The sequence below is a fragment of the Microcaecilia unicolor genome, chromosome 9, assembly GCF_901765095.1.
Source record: "Microcaecilia unicolor chromosome 9, aMicUni1.1, whole genome shotgun sequence".
Taxonomy (NCBI): Eukaryota; Metazoa; Chordata; class Amphibia; order Gymnophiona; family Siphonopidae; genus Microcaecilia; species Microcaecilia unicolor.
Genome location: NC_044039.1, coordinates 162,299,352 through 162,315,807, shown reverse-complemented (window position 1 = coordinate 162,315,807; position 16,456 = coordinate 162,299,352). Strand labels below are relative to the sequence as shown.

Sequence of the window (16,456 nt, the reverse complement as noted above, 5' to 3'; positions counted from 1 at the left end):
TAACTTGCTGATCTCTTCTGCTCCCCCCCCCCCCCCCCCCACCACCACCTCCTTTCTGTTTTTCTCAATGCCTCACCTTTCATCAAAATAACTTTATAAAATGGAATGGGACCAAAACTGACTGGAGAAGTCTCATTTGAGTTTGGAGTGGAGTGGAGGAGTGGCCTAGTGGTTAGGGTGGTGGACTTTGGTCCTGGGGAACTGAGGAACTGAGTTCGATTCCCACTTCAAGCACAGGCAGCAGCTCCCTGTGACTCTGGGCAAGTTACTTAACCCTCCATTGCCCCATGTAAGCCGCATTGAGCCTGCCATGAGTGGGAAAGCACGGGGTACAAATGTAACAAAAAAAAAAAGGGGCAGAAAGACACCCCCCCCCCCCAAAAAAAAAAAAAACCCCTAAATGCATTTCTACCAGAGGCAGTTCCAGTTGCATATAACATTTATATACTTCTCCTTTCAAATTGTCCCTCCCCCCTCCTCTCTTCATGACCTAAAGATGCAAACAAATATACACCCACAGAGACATTCTCTGTATGGTTTCTCCACTGCTACCAAACCTCTCTCTCTCTGTCTGCTGGACTTGGTCTTAGTGTTTCAGATGTGCATTTTAGCTTTGTTAATAGCTGCTATATAAGATGATACTTAGTGACTGTGTAGTCTGCTACTGGCTGCTCTTATGGATTACTAGTGGTGAAGCATGGCAGTATCTGCTGCCTTGGGACAGTAGCACCATATGGTTAAACTGTAAAATCCCTCATATTGAAATCTGTAACCCACCCCTCTCCTCTCAGGTCAGTCAACATACATACACATGCATGCATGCACAGAGGGAGGGGGGAGATTTCAGCAAGCCGTGATCCTCAAGCTCTCTTGTTTTTCCTCCATCCTTCTTCCCCCCTCCTTTCCAGGGACAGCATAAAATCTAGCTGGCTTGAGTGTTGAAGTGCTGTATTCATCAAGGTAAAGTTTCATGCCACTTGTTTACCAGCACAGCCCATGTTAGCAACACGCCTCCTCAGATCTGAGTGCACCATCCATAATGCATACCCAAACTTGCTCCAGTGGATTTGGAATCCCAGCTTGAGTCTCCCATGACACAGTGCTATGGCCTATGGCTGGCCCCAAAACTTATTTATATGCCATATAAAATGAACTACTTTTCTCAATCAAATCTAAAATAGTTACTCACACTTCATTCCATTCCCATGTATCCAAATTAAGGAAATACAGATCATTCATTCTAGCATCCTAAAATAAACAGACAAAACATGTAATAGGTATTAAGACAACAAAAAAAAAATCAAAACACACAAAAACAAAAAAATAACCCACACATACTAGATAACATTCCTCTGCTTAGCACTTACTCGATATCTTCCACCAAACACGTAGCCTCTGTTTCCCACAGTTGCACAGGCATGTGCTGCTCGAGGGGAGGGGGATTTGCCCTGTTGAAGAAAGATTTCATTAGTAAAAGCATCCAATGGGTAAGAAGTGAAGAGCAGCAAACAGTTCAACTCCCACTACGCACACTGGCAGACTAGCAATTTTAAAATCCACATCCAAGACAATCAGAACAATGCTTAAATAAATAATCTGATGACCTGCCTGACTATGTGGCTAATTCTGGAAATAGGAAATCCTTCAGCAACACAGTAAATCAAATCATCAAATGCAATGCTGGGACTGACTAATGGTCCACAGAGTCCAGCCTCAGGAAAAATTAAGTTAAGTCTTACTTGCTAATTTTCTTTCCTCGAGTCCCTTCAGACCAGTACAGACACTTGGGTTTCAGCCATCCTACCAGCAGGTGGAGATTGAGACACTAATCAGTTGTGATGTCATAGCTATATAACCCTGTGCAGCTGCTTGGCCAGCCAGTATTTCAACAAAGCAGCAGTAGACAAGTATATAAAAAGCAACAAAGATTCCAGCACCCCCCCCCCCCCCCCCCCCACTCCAATAACCACATCACCAGACTTTTCTTCCAGGAGATTGGTGGTTAGAGTGACAATGGAGACTTTTCTTGGTTTCATGAGTCATTTTTATTTATTTTCAATATGTATATCCTGCTTTAACCAAAGCGGGCAACAATAAAACATATATAATTAAAACTACATACAGACAAAGCAAACATTTAGTTTTTAAATCATGTTTATTGGTGACCAAAAACAAAGCAAAAATATACAATCAACCATAGGTGACTGTCATCATCATTTTAAATGTAACCCCATCTCCCACCAAAACCACCGTTCCAACAAATTATCACCAACAATGTTCCACCAAAAGTTCAAAGCAAACTTCATTTAAACCAACAGATTCAGACATCATTAAAAAGTTCAATCCTCCAGAAAAGCCTTCATAAAACTGGGCTTTCAGATATTTTTTTAAATGGCTGAGTATTTACACAAAGTCTCAAATGTCCTGGAAACCTATCCCACATCAAAGGTAATGCCACAGAAAATGCACATGTGCGGGTCTCAGCATAATGAACAATGCTGTTGCAGTTGGAAGCCATAAATGCTTTGTAGTCTCAGATCTTAAAGACTGCATTGGACAATACATGATAACACCTGGCAATAATCCTGCAAACGAGGATACCACCAAGACAGAATAGATCTTTGCAAGGGGCATGTGTGCATTCTGGCCCACAGCACTAAATCCAGGGTCCCCAGCCATCAATCCCAACATTTGTAGAAGTACCACATGGTCGGTCTGTGGAGTTGGTCACACATCAGAAATCTGGCTCAACTTCCTCATTCTTTCAAGAGGGAAAAACACTGCTTAACCGAGTAGAACCTGACTCCCAAATATTCCAGGAAGAAACAATGGAAGAAGTTCACTAACTAGCCTAAGTCCTGCAAAAATTGAACTACTCGAGCAGTTACTGCTGCACTCTCTTCTTAGGACTGAGCGTGGCTTAAACATTTGTCCAAATAAAGAACTAAAATCCTTTCTGCATTGGGTAGTGGCCACAACTACCATAATTTTGGTAAACATCCAAGGAGCTGTCCTAATTATCAAATAAAACGTTTGCAGCTAATTCAGAATACAATGTAAAAAAAAAAAATAATAAAGGTTAAAATGAAAAAATGTTAATGTTGGCTAAAAAAGCATTTTATCCAGGTATATCAGTGTTTTTACATGCTGCTCTTGGTCTTCTAGAAGTTTTAGGTCATTGCAGCAAATTCTTTTGCAGATTCCATATCATAGTACGCTCTAGCTCAATTCTTCTCGCTGGACGGCTTTTGGATGCCTTGCCCCTAAGTTATGGAACTTGCTGCCATTAGAGCTCTGGATAGATTCCTCTCGTAGGAATTTTAAAATAGGAATAAACAAATGGTGTTTTAAGCAAGACTTAATTTGAGACAGGGTCCACAGTAACAGCATTTCCACACAAGGCTAACTTTCTTTTCTCCAGCTGTGGTCAATGCTAAAAAAGCACCCTGCTTGACAGAGAAAGAAACAAGTTGTCTGTTCAACTGTATAATTAGTTTGGGCTCTCAAGGAAATACTTGTTCAAGGAACTCTAAGGTACAAATTACCTACCCCTCAAAAGAAAGAGGTGGCTGGGATGGGGAAGAGGGACCTGGAACCTCCAGATGCGATTCCCCAAACATGAGACTAAGAAAAATTCAGTACTTCTTAATGTCTCTCAGCTTAAGTCCCTGTTTAAAATATATAAATCACTGCTTGAGACCAAAACCTTGCCTCCAAGAAAGACAACAAATATTCCTACCAGACCACACAGAATTGCCAGACCTACCGCCTGCTGGAGACTGTGAAATATTGTGTGGGCAAGCTGCTGCACTTGGTTCTAAAGGCCTGTACTGCTCTGGTAGGACAATAAGGAAAAATCCTTTTGATAACTGCTCTCTTCCAGAAGTAAGCACTAGAGACTCCCAAGTCCATCATGTCAAATAAATTACTCATAGACCTAACCTCAGGATCTTACTGAAATGTTTTTAAGTTCAGCTATACTAATAGATTTGACCACATTCTCTAGCAGGAAAAACCATAGTTTCATTGTGCACAGACCTAAGAATAATATATTTGTTTGAAAATGTTTCTGCATACATTTAAAAGCCAAATCACCTCACACAGAGATGTGAAGGAAGTTCTCTTTGCACAATGCAAATATTAAAATACTAGAAACAAAATTAAAGACAGATCATGTTTAACATACCATGTTAAGGAAAAATTGTATGTGGAAAGTTTATTTAACCTATTTATTTATTCAGATTATCAGCAGTACCTCCAGAGGCCCATGCCATAGACTTGTGTATGACAAAAGGAATACAGGAAGATAAAGGTGGCTCATTCCCTGTTTGCGAAAAGTATCTCAGAGCTTGTAATACTGGGCACTAGGAGTGGGGATTTAGATTGCAGGAAAGCTAGGAATTCTGAGCTGGATCTCGGGTTTTTAAAGATGTTTTCTGGGACTGGGATAGGAGGAGTGGGGGGGGGGGGGGGGGGATACTTTTCTTATCCAAAATAAAACATAAGACGCTGTACATTTTATGTTAGAATTTTGAGACAATTGTGAGAATTGTGAGAATATTTTTGTCAGTCGTATACTGTCAATTGTTTAGTTCAATAAATATCATGTATAAAAACAAAGGTGGTTCAAAAAAGTTTCCCTATACAGTCACAGGCTATTATAAAAACAGACCCACTGATTAAAAGCAGAACACACCATTTTTGTGAGGTCTCCTTGTGTTGACACCAGTACAGTTTTCACTTAGCTGACATCTGTGCAATATACACAAAACGAGCACACACTATACAACAGGACCAATAAGCAGTCAGACAAGATGAAAAAACAGACTTGTCTTAATTACACACAAAACAAATGAATACCGTAGTAACGGGCTGACTCCAAGTGAAGGTTTTAGTGTCGAGAACATGAACATGATTATTCCATCCTCGTGGATAAATGGAATTCTACCAAAAACAAAGAAAGACATTATGCTGATGTGTACATCAGGGTCATCAAACGACGAACATGCTCCAAACAAAATTCTGTGCTTCTTACGCCAAAAGATGTCTCATCGAATTCAAAAGTTCCAATATTGTCATCTTCTCGATAGTAACCATAACCACCAAAAAAAATTAATCTGTTAAAAAAAAAAGTGACAATAATGCTTAACAAGCCCTTTAAAAACGTTCTTTTCCATTGATATATTCCTTAACGATACTTTGATTTTGTCTCGTATAACTCTTCACAATGTAATCCATAACCGAATTGTAACAAAATGTATTTCCATCATTCATAATGTATTGTAAGCCACACTGAGCCCGCAAAAAGGTGGGAAAATGTGGGATACAAATGCAATAAATAAATAAAAAAATACATCCTAATCTATATTAAAATCAGTCTCCTGCCAAAGTATCTTTCAAAAGGAAAATCCTTTTCTTATAACTAATTTTGCTAAAAAATAAAATAAATAAAAAAGCTATCACGTTCAGAGGCAGGCCCTCAGGTTTAGCCCCATTACAAACAATATGCACAGTTTCTCAGAGGAAAAAAAAGATTTCAACTTTGCTTGAATTCTAATAATCTGCATATTTGAACATCAAAATTTTCATTAGAGATTTATAAACTGCTTGTTACATATTTAGTTGTTGTACAATAGAAGTATGCACAGGGACATAGTCTGGTCCCCATCCCCACCTGTCCCGAGTCAATTCTTTTCAGTCCCTACACCATGCTCATGGTTTTCCTTCCCATCTCTGTACCCAACCCACGTTTGAAAGATCTTGTAAATTAAAACTTTAATTGCACCCTACACCTTATTAAAATTTAACACAAAACAATTGGCATACTTGAGTGGAGTAGCCTAGTGGTTAGTGCTGCGGACTTTGATCCTGTGAGCTGGGTTAGATTCCTACTGTAACTCCTTGTGACTCTGGGCACGTCACAACCATCCATTGCCCCAGGTACAAATAAGTACCTGTATATACCCTGTATATACTATGTAAACCGATTTGAATGTAGTTGCAAAAACCACAGAAAGGCAGTATATCAAGTCCCATTCCCTTTCCATTTTCTTGCAGGCCGTGTTAACAGATTTATTTTTATATCAAATATGCAAATCATCTACAAAGCCAGAGCTCAGTTCTGTTTTATGCTTTTATTGTTTGCCCTGCTACTGAAAGAACATGCTGATGATGTACTTGTGGCAGAGTTCCAAGCAGGGAGCAAGCAACGTGTCAGTTTCAGCCCCATATAGGACCTCTGTTGCTTGTAGGTAGCAAGAGACAAGCAGAATTCCTCGTCCAAACTCATATATACACAAACACACACACAGTCAACCACTGAAGCCATTTCATGGCTCTTGAATAAGTCTCCAAAAAACACCTGTCTCTGATTCTTCTTGTTTTGGACATTTTGTTGGGAATTCAGCAATTTGCTGCACCAAATACAGCTTGATCTACTGTCAGTGCTCACAGTCTATTTATGGCACCATTATATCCTTCGACTCATCAGATCTAAACAATCCTACAGCCTTGGATCCAGCAAAGTTACTGTTGAGTGTATCTGACGCTGTATCGATCCACGGGATCTGCAAGATGATTCTTTAAGGATGCTATTGCATGGCTGTCTGATTTTGCAACTGTCAAATGTCATTTCAACCGATATCTTTGTTGGGACACAACTGATGTAGTGAAGGTTTAATACCCATCCACAGCTTTTTTGTAGCCTTGTCAAATGGTTCCAACACCATTCTGCCAGGAAAGCATCAATTGTACACAAATAGGTAAGGAGTTGCTTGTTTGCACCTCGGTCAGTGGCAACTGCACTCAAGTCCTCCATATTCTCTGCTACAGATTTCAATGTCAGTAAAAAAATACTGTTCCATTGAGTTGATGTGCATTGCTTCAGCATTTTCTTCAGTGAATGGTTGACTTATTTGCTCAGCGAGTGTAACCACCTCCTTGGACAATGTTATAAGCTCGTTTACTTCACTGCAGAGATCATTCAGATCAACTTCAGTTTTTTGATGGCTAGAGTCCATGAGAAAGTATGAGAGATTATTACCTGTGCAATCCGTCCAGACCTCTTCTCAAAATGCTGCTTTCATATTAGCTGCATTACCATTCACACAGATGAGACTAGCTCGGTGGAGATTATACTCTATGGATGTGTATTCGTTGTATACTAGCAAACCACAGGATGAAGCTCTAGATGTGTTATGGAATTCATTGGAACAACGTCCTCATCTACATTTGGTGCCCACAGAATTTCTGGTTAAATAAAGCAATATAGCCATGAGTAAGAACGTCTTCATTTTTGACACCAAGTTTTTTCAGCAAAAATCAGGGATAGTGATGGGGGCCACTTTTGCCCCCACAGTGGCAAATCTATTCATGGCAATGTTTGAAGAGAAATGGATTTACCCGTCGGTTTACTTCCAGCATGTTCAGCGTTGGAAATGCTTTATAGGTGATATTTTCTGTATTTGGACAGGCACGATAGATATGTTGCAACAGTTTTTTTGGTTTTCTTAAATCAATGTCACCCACAGATTAAATTTGAAACTGAGAAGAATGAGCAGTGTATTTCATTTCTGAATGTATGGGTGGAGAAGAAGGTGGATGGCTTTGCAACTACGGTGTTTTCTAAACCCACATCCCGTTCAAACATGATCTAAATGAAATCGCCAACGAGATCAACCAAAGCCTCCAAATAATGCACACCTGGGCAGATGCATTCCAACTAAAACTTAATGCAGAAAAAACACAATGTCTTGTACTCACCTCACAACACAACACAAAACACTTCTCTACCATAACCACACCATACTGTTCTCTCCCTGTCTCAAAAAACTTGAAAATTCTTGGAGTCACCATAGATCGAAATCTCACGCTCGATGACCATGTGAAAAACACGACAAAATAGATGTTCTACTCCATGTGGAAACTTAAAAGAGTAAAACCTTTCTTCCCGAGATACATCTTCCGTACCCTGGTCAATGGGCTGCAAAGAACAGACCATCAAAAAACTACAAACTGCCCAGAATACTGCCGCCAGACTCATATTTGGAAAAACTAAATATGAAAGTGCAAAACCCTTAAGAGAGAGGCTCCACTGGCTCCCACTTAGGGAACGCATTACGTTCAAGATCTGCACGATGGTACACAAAATCATTCACGCAGATGCCCCAACCTACATGCTAAACCTCGTAGACTTACCTCCAAGAAACGCCACAAGATCATCCCGCAAATTTCTCGACCTGCACTTCTCCCCAGCTGTAAAGGTCTAAAGTACAAGCAGATGCATGCTACCACATTCTCGTACCTGGGCACACAATTGTGGAATGCACTGACTACAGACCTGAGAACTATCGACGAAACAAAGATCTTTCGCAAATCTCTGAAGACATATCTCTTCAGCAAGGCATACAATGAGAACTAAATAGCCACACCAAGTCACCCGACAACCCACTCAGTCAAGATAGCTCACCTAATACAACTACCTTAATCAATCCTTTCCTTCCTCTTTCTACCCTTATTTAACCTCTGCACAATATTAAATGTAACTGTCACCCTGCAATGACAATGTTAACAAAACTATGTAAGTCACATTGAGCCTGCAAATAGGTGGGATAACGTGGGATACAAATGCAATAAATAAAATAAAAATAAAATAAATTCTCTACTACATTTTTCAAGAATGCATCCTCCGCATATGAAAAAGAACATCTCATTTGCTCAGTTTTTACGTTATCGCAGAATTTGCTCAACGGATCAGGAATTTAAAAGCTGCACCGGTATATTGAGTCATAAATTGTCCACCTCTTTATTCACTATATTACAGCTGTTATCCTTTTTTGTGTTATCTTGTAAACCTGTTATATTATGTAAGCCGCATTGAACCTGCTAATCAGTGGGAAAGTGCGGAGTATAAGTGTTACAAATAAATAAATAAATAGAGCAGGGATATCCCCATCATTAGTCAAGAAGGCAGCTAAAAGAGCTTGGCATAATCTGAGGGAGTCACTACTACAATATAAAGCAGTTCAGCAACAAGAAGACATTTTACCACGAGGTTGAGTAAAGTAGTGAGGAGACACTTTGATCTATTGAAAACACATCCTGTGTCTGCGAAATCAAACATTCTGTTTTATCATCAGAGAGGTTGTAATCTGAGTGATCTTTTAAGCCCGAATGATGGGGCGCACAGCAGTGGAGTCCCATAAGAAATGTGGCCACTGCTCAGTGTGTCAGATTATGGAAGAAGGAAGTGTCTTTACTCATTCTAAAACGGGAAAGAGAGGTGTTTTGAAATCTAAAATCTTGTAAAACAATGGGGGTGGTATATGTCATTAAGTGCCCCTGCGACCTAATATATATTGAGCAAACTATGAGGAGTCTAAAAACAAGACTGATGGAGCACCGCTCCTGTTTGAAACCCTTGAAGCAGGAGGCTCCTTTAGTAACCCACTGTGAGATGGAGCACCATCAGTTTGACAATCTACGATGCACAGTATTAGAGCATTTAAAGCCCTCACAAAGAAGAGGAGATATGAGTCGTATACAGTATTGCGTCATGCTGAAAAGAAGTGGATATTTTTCTTTAATTCGACAGAACCCGATGGACTTAACATCAAGGTAGAGTGGTCAGCATTTTTTTTGAGAGAGGCTGTCTTTACAAAGTAAAGAGCTTGTTATGGGACCATGGGGTTTTCCTTGTGGTTCAGGATGAGCAGCAGTGGAGTAGTGATGTCGGAGGCCAGCACCACTTTGGATTGGTTGTTTTGAATTGGAAAAGGAGGAGCTTGATCTATTTATAGAAGGATGGAGGCATTTCTGTGTCAGTTACATGGTTGTTTTTCGAATACAGCAGAGTCATAGGACTGGCATCTGAGATGGAGCATTGAACCCCTGATGCAGCGAAAGCGAAACGGAGACTCCCTGTTGGGTTAAAGCCGGTGATTTCTTGGACAGCGTAAACACAATAACGAATGGATTGAAGCTAAGTGGTTTATGATTGGAATCACTGGAAGTGTATAAATGCAGGATTGATTGGATATTGAACTATTATAAACTGCATGAATTGTACTGATTGAGATTCTGTGCTCTAAGGAATATATGTACAGGTCACTGTGAAAGAAATTTGTAGGCAAAACAGTTTATAAGATATGCCTGGAAACACTGAGTATTTGTGGGGGGGGTTTTGAGCCAGAAGATGGTGCGCTGGGCCCACGCCTTATAGTCTGATTTTGGGGTGGCTGGGTGGCGTTACTAAGGCTTTTTTTCTCCACCACTAAGTGTATGGTAGTGTTAAGCCAGTAGTGGCAGCTGTGATGTTTATGGTCAATATACGCAGCCGGTGTGAAGCTGGGTTTTGAGTTTGGAAATTATACTCTGCCAAAATGCTCAAAACAAAATCAACGCATATTCTCAACAGTTTATCAGTGATCTCCTTTGTTGCCAAAATTGCCAAACATGTTTTCCAAGGTAAGCTCCTCTCTATTATTTTATTTTTTTTTAGCCAAGGTGTTGGTGTCAAGTTTCCAAGTCGAGGTATGCATGTGGACAATCTGATCCTCATCCCCAACCAAACCCATTGGCTTCCAATCCATCCCCTCCCAGCCTCATTTGCTTTTCAGCTGTCCCCCTTCCATTCCCGTGGTAATGACTTTTTTTGTCCCCAAACCCATGGATTCCTGTGGATTTTCCACTGTCCCCATTCAAGTGCACACCTTTACTTACAATCATCAAATCAAATCCTGCATACTACTAATACCCCCTCTTTCCAGGGCTCAGTGAAGTTTATATTCTAGGCGAGACAAAAGCCAATAATGTTAATGTGAGGCATGAGAACAATTAGAGACCACTGCTGTAATGAACGAGACCAAAAACATTATAGGAAAGGATAATACTAGGAGGTAGAAGTCAATGGATTGTTACGAAGCAATCTCTGGAAAGAGAAAAAAATGTTTAGCCTCTTCCTGAAGCTAAGGTAACTGTTTTCTGTTCTGATGGCAACAACACAAAAATTACATACAAAATATAATACAAGGCAAAAAAAATTACATAAAAACTAGAGCTGCATGTTAATCGAGGCTAACGCTGCAGGTACCCTTTCCATATGGCTGCCGCTGGCCTGCAGGCCAAAGACACTGGGTGGTGGAGAAGGGAGAGGGTGACCCGCAGAACTGAGACAGAACTGTGGAAAAAGAGACAGAATGGACCAGTCATCCATGAATTTGTGTTAGCCTCGTATGTCACAGGAAGTCACTTAACATTCTTGAAGTAACGGGGCTGTTTGCTCTTTCCAATGACGAATGGTTCCAACTTCTCACTCCCATCCATATTGCAGCAAAGGAAGATCGTCAGTCGGTCCTTCGACGTTTTACCTCCTGTAGTTTCGGCTTGTTTGAATGCAAGTGTTCCATCAGGAATCGCTTGCCAGTAGAGAACATTTTCGTCAGCATTGAAAATGTCATGAGGTGCAAGCTTGTTCAAGATGGTAGGAACTGAAACAACCCAATTTTCAGCACCAAAGTCATCAGCGTCTTGTTTTTCACCATGCTGTTTCTTGAATTTTATGTTGTTCCTCTCCTTCCATCTTTCCAACCATCCAACAGTGGCTTTGAATTCAGTTAGTCCAAGACTTTCAGCTAGCTGATTAGCTTTCTCCATAAGCAGTGGACCACTGACAGGAAACGGTCTGCTCCTGACTTGAGAAAACCACCGAAGAAAAGAATCTTCTACCTCCTCAGCTTTTCCCACCCGTTTTCGTTTCCGTTGTGGATTTGTATTGTTTTGCCAGTCTTCCAGAAGCTGGTCTTTCTGCTTCAAGATACGTGAAATTTGACTGGGATTGACACCTTATTCTTTAGCAATAGATGCTTGAGTTTGTTTTCTAATTTAAGAACTTCTATTCGTTCAGCCAGTGTTAAATAGTCTTACAGTTGCGCAATGGCGACGACCCCAGTGTACACTCTAACAACATTCTTTCGCTTATTCTGCCTGTAGCAGTTAAAGGGGCGGTAAATTTGAAATCTTGTTGGTTGTCACGCGCCAATCGGCTTCCATATTCCGCGCGCACGCTTATGCGGAGTCTTTCCTGCAGAGGAGCAGGCTTAAACCATGCATATAAGCGAATCTTGCACTTATCAGTGGTGCGCTAAACCAAAGTTTATCCCCATAGAAATTGATGGTGCCAAAAACGGGACTGAAGTATATATATACACACACACACACACACACATATATATATATATATATATATATATACACACACACACATACACATCTCTACCCTCCACCACCAGAAGAAATCTGCTACCTCAAGAACTAGGAAGTCAGTGGCATGCTTCCAGCCACCAACACTTGCACTCCCCAAGTTCATGCATGAATTGAGCATGATCGGGGAGTGGCGGATGAAGGCACCCCCGCTGACCTCCTCGCTCCTGAGGCAGTACGAGGAAGGGGGCCACTTTGACAGTGGATTTCTTCATCTGGTGGGGCTTCTGCATTCCCACCAGCAACAGTATGATACCCAGTAGAGGGGGAAGTAAACGTGTACCCCCCCCCCCCCCACACCAATGGGACTGCTGGCTATGACCTGCATCTAAATTGTGCGATTAATCTCAATTACAAAATTTTATTGGGCTGCAGCCCTAATAAAAACTAAAAATACAAAAATCACAAACTCCTTAATTATCTTTGAAAAAAAAAGTTTAAATTTCTCTCAAAATAAATGACTGATGCAATTTCAATTGTAGCGAGTTCCTGAATTGTCAACCAGCCACAGGAAAAAAAAAACCCCCTAGAATGAGTGGAGCTGTTTCTCATTAACAAGTCACAAGCTGTCAAGTATTTTTGTTAACTGTATTTGTTATGTTTATGTACACTCGTATTACCTTACTTTTATAATTGTGTTTTCTTATATTGATTTTATATGTTTTATTTATATTGATTTTATACGTACACCGCTTTGAAATGTCCTTAAGCAATCAAATACATATACATTTGAACCTTTGACAATTACTCAATAGCAATGTTAAGAGTAGGACTATAAGGAACTAAACAAATGTCAACTTGTTATTCACTAATCCATGTGAAAAGTCTACAGACTGAAGTTTAAAAAAATGAATTACGCATGACCTTAACAATATTCAGTTACCTGGACAAGTAAGATTTGAGTATCAAACTGAGAAACAACTAAGTGAAATGGGATGGCATGTCTCATCAAAACAAATGTTTCAGATGCCTCTGTAAATCACTAAAGCTTCTATCTTTCAAAACCATGCTGCAACTTGATGAGAACTGACAAGCAGATTAGCAGTTCAAATCCTCATCCATTCTAAAAGGTGTGGACAATAAGATATCCTCAGTATATAACCTAAACTGCATACCCAATGAACTTATTTCACACATGTGACTATATAAATATCGTAATTGGAAGAACGGGCCGAGCCCTGAGGAACTCCTCGCTCTAATTAAAACCAATTTGATACCCTGGAGCCAAGATTTTTTTTATTTTTATTACATTTGTACCCCGCGCTTTCCCACTCATGGCAGGCTTAATGCGGCAGGCAATGGAGGGTTAAGTGACTTGCCCAGAGTCACAAGGAGCTGCCTGTGCTGGGAATCGAACTCAGTTCCTCAGTTCCCCAGGACCAAAGTCCACCACCCTAACCACTAGGCCACTCCTCCACTCCATAAGTTACATTATGATTAGAACACAGTAACACAGAACTGAAGGTTACTAATACATCAGTTAAAATAAGAAATTAGAGATAGACTTGGACATGGTAAAATAGCACAGATTACAAAAATATTTTTGACTGGACACATTAGTCAGCTGGAGTTAGTGGCTCAGTATGCCTAAGATTTAGAATACAATCAATCAGTGACAGGACCAGGAAAAAATACAGTAAGTAAATTTTTCTGTCTCTCCATGCAAAAAAACAGTATGAAGTTGGCCAGCTTATAGTTCATAAATACTCACTTATTTTTATACACCCAGGCACCAAGTTTGTCTTTTGCTGAGGGAAGAGTTCCTTTGCACTCTATTCTATCCCACTGCAACATTGTGGATCCAGGTTTTAAGTTCAACATATAGAACTGTACAAAAGAAGTTAAAAACTATGTTATTTTGGTCTTATCTGAACAATGTTCTCCACTTCCCACCCTCATTCTCAAGACCATCCTGTTGGATGATTAAGACCTCGCCAACAGAGCTTGAAGTGAAGCCATCCCAAAGCTGACCCCTTTGGTTTACCTCTACAGAACTTGTAATCCTTCATTTCCATCCAAGACCAGTGCAATACTTCCAACACAAACACTGGAAGCCACAGGCTCTTCAGCCGTTAGTTAATTATATTTGCTATATACTGCTATACCAATAAGGAACTCCAAAAATCAAACAGTAAAGCACACCCTCTCAAGACCATACACCCCAAACTCAAAACATATAAAGCACACCAATTTCCAATCACTGCTGACTCCCTGGAGAAGCCTCAAATATTACAAAGAAATAATAACAGAACATTCACTGTCCCTTTTTAGAAACACATACAGAAACTTCACAACCCTTGAAAGCCTCAAGCTAAACATCTCCCACCTCTCCCTGTGGAAATTGTGGGTTATAGACAAAGACTAACCAGATTAGCGTTGCCTTGAGCATGATGTCCACCAAATAAATACAGCATCCCATCTAGAGACACTGCACAACTACCCGACATGGAAGGCGGAATATCACCTGTGGCACTGCTCTTCTTCCTGCAAGAGAGAAATTTAAAACAGATGTGTAAACAAACAAACCCGTTTACAATTTAAAAGAGCATAAATTAACATAGCAAGAACAATCCCAAACTAGCATTCTGACTTAGTACACGCAAGCATAAGTTAAAAACGTCTGCATTATAAACCCTTCTCAACACACTACTAGATACCATAATATTAATACAGCTGCATCTAAAGGGAAAAAGGCTTTTAGACTTTTCAGTAGTGGTTCAAGACAAGTTTAGCAACTTGTCAGACAAATCTCATTAATTTCTTTGGAAGACCAGAAGGGAGAGAACTAAATGTTATGGATTTTAAATTTTAGCAAAGCCTTTGACAGTTTCACATAGACAACTTTTAAATGAACTGAGTGCCCTCGATATGGGAGCTAAAGCAAATGACTGGGTTAGGAACTGGTTGAGTGGAAGGCGAGAGAGTAATGGTAAATGGAGTTCAATCTGAGGAAAGGGATGTTACCAATGATGTGCTGCAAGGTTTGGCTCTCAGACCAGTTTTTAAAAATGTTTTGTAAGCAATATTGCTGAAGGGCTATTTGATAAGGTTGTCTCTTTATGTACAAAACCAAAATCTTCAACAGTAGATAGCTGATGATGTGGATTAACATGAGGGACCCAGCGAAGCTTGAAAATTGACCAAAATTTGGTAGCTAAGATTTAACGCTATAAAATGCAGAGTCATGCATTTAGGCTACAAAAACCTAAGGGAACAATATAATTTAGGGAGTGAAGAACTTTCATGCATTAGAAGAGTAGGACTCGAGCGTGATATACGATGACCTTAAGGTGGCTGAACAGGTAGGAAAGGCGAAAGCCAGAAAGGCCACTAGGGTGGATAGGGAGAGGACCGTTCACAGCAGGAAAAGGAAGGGGCTAATGCCTCTGTATAAGTGTCACAATTGTAACTGTTTTCCTTGGCTGTGCTCGCCTCGCCCTCTGGTGGCCGGAGCCGGTTGCTGCCGTGGACTGTCTTGCTGTCTCCCTATACATTCCAGACTTTCTTTCTGGTCCGGTCCGGATATTCTAGCCCTCCAAACTTGGTTTAAAGTTTGGCAGCTAGCCTCACCTGTAGCTGCCTTGAGATTGCTGCATCTGAGCCTCAGCTGCTGATGGGCTTTATCAGCCACCTGGAAACTTTCTGCTTTGCCTTTGCAATGCCAAAGGTCCAGGCTGGTGTTTGTGCAGTTAGCACTTCTGCCTTGTCTTGCCTTGTTTCTTAGTGTTCCTAGTCTGTGTTTCTTGCCTGTTTGAGTCTCCTGAATCCTGTCTTGAATCCAGCCCTGATTGCTCCTTCCCTGTCTGCTTTTGGCTTCCTTTCCCTTTTGTTTGTGTACCTTATATCCTGCCTGTTTGAGACCCTGTATCTTCTATCCTGTTCTAGCCAAGCTTGTGTTTGTATCCCTGTCTGTTTGAGACCCTGTACCTTGAATTCTGTTCTAGCCAAGCTTGTGTTTGTATCCCTGTCTGTTTGAGACCCTGTACCTTGAATTCTGTTCTAGTCAAGCTTGTGTCTCCTCTCGGTCCAGTAAGTCCTGCCGGCTGCCCACACCTAGGGGCTCAACCCCTAGGGAACGACGGTCAAGCGCAGGTGAAGTCCTGTTCCAGTCACGCTAATTCCTGAATCCTGCTTGTGTTCCCTGATTCTGGTTTCTGCATCGCCTGCCTACTCCAGTCATGTTGGTCCAGTCCTGGTT

General features: G+C 40.7%; 1 protein-coding gene across 2 annotated transcripts in view; it reads right to left on the bottom strand.

Moving 5' to 3' along the window:
- The window catches only part of KLHDC2 (kelch domain containing 2), a 52,242-nt gene that overhangs the window by 16,825 nt on the left and 18,961 nt on the right, over positions 1-16,456 (bottom strand). For both annotated transcript variants that reach the window (XM_030213946.1, XM_030213947.1), the window contains exons 3-8: positions 14,625-14,742; positions 13,970-14,085; positions 5,036-5,117; positions 4,861-4,944; positions 1,368-1,448; positions 1,190-1,248 (exon numbers count right to left, since the gene is read on the bottom strand). In XM_030213946.1, the coding sequence (XP_030069806.1) occupies positions 1,190-1,248; positions 1,368-1,448; positions 4,861-4,944; positions 5,036-5,117; positions 13,970-14,085; positions 14,625-14,742 (540 nt within the window). The remainder of the gene's footprint in view (positions 1-1,189; positions 1,249-1,367; positions 1,449-4,860; positions 4,945-5,035; positions 5,118-13,969; positions 14,086-14,624; positions 14,743-16,456) is intronic.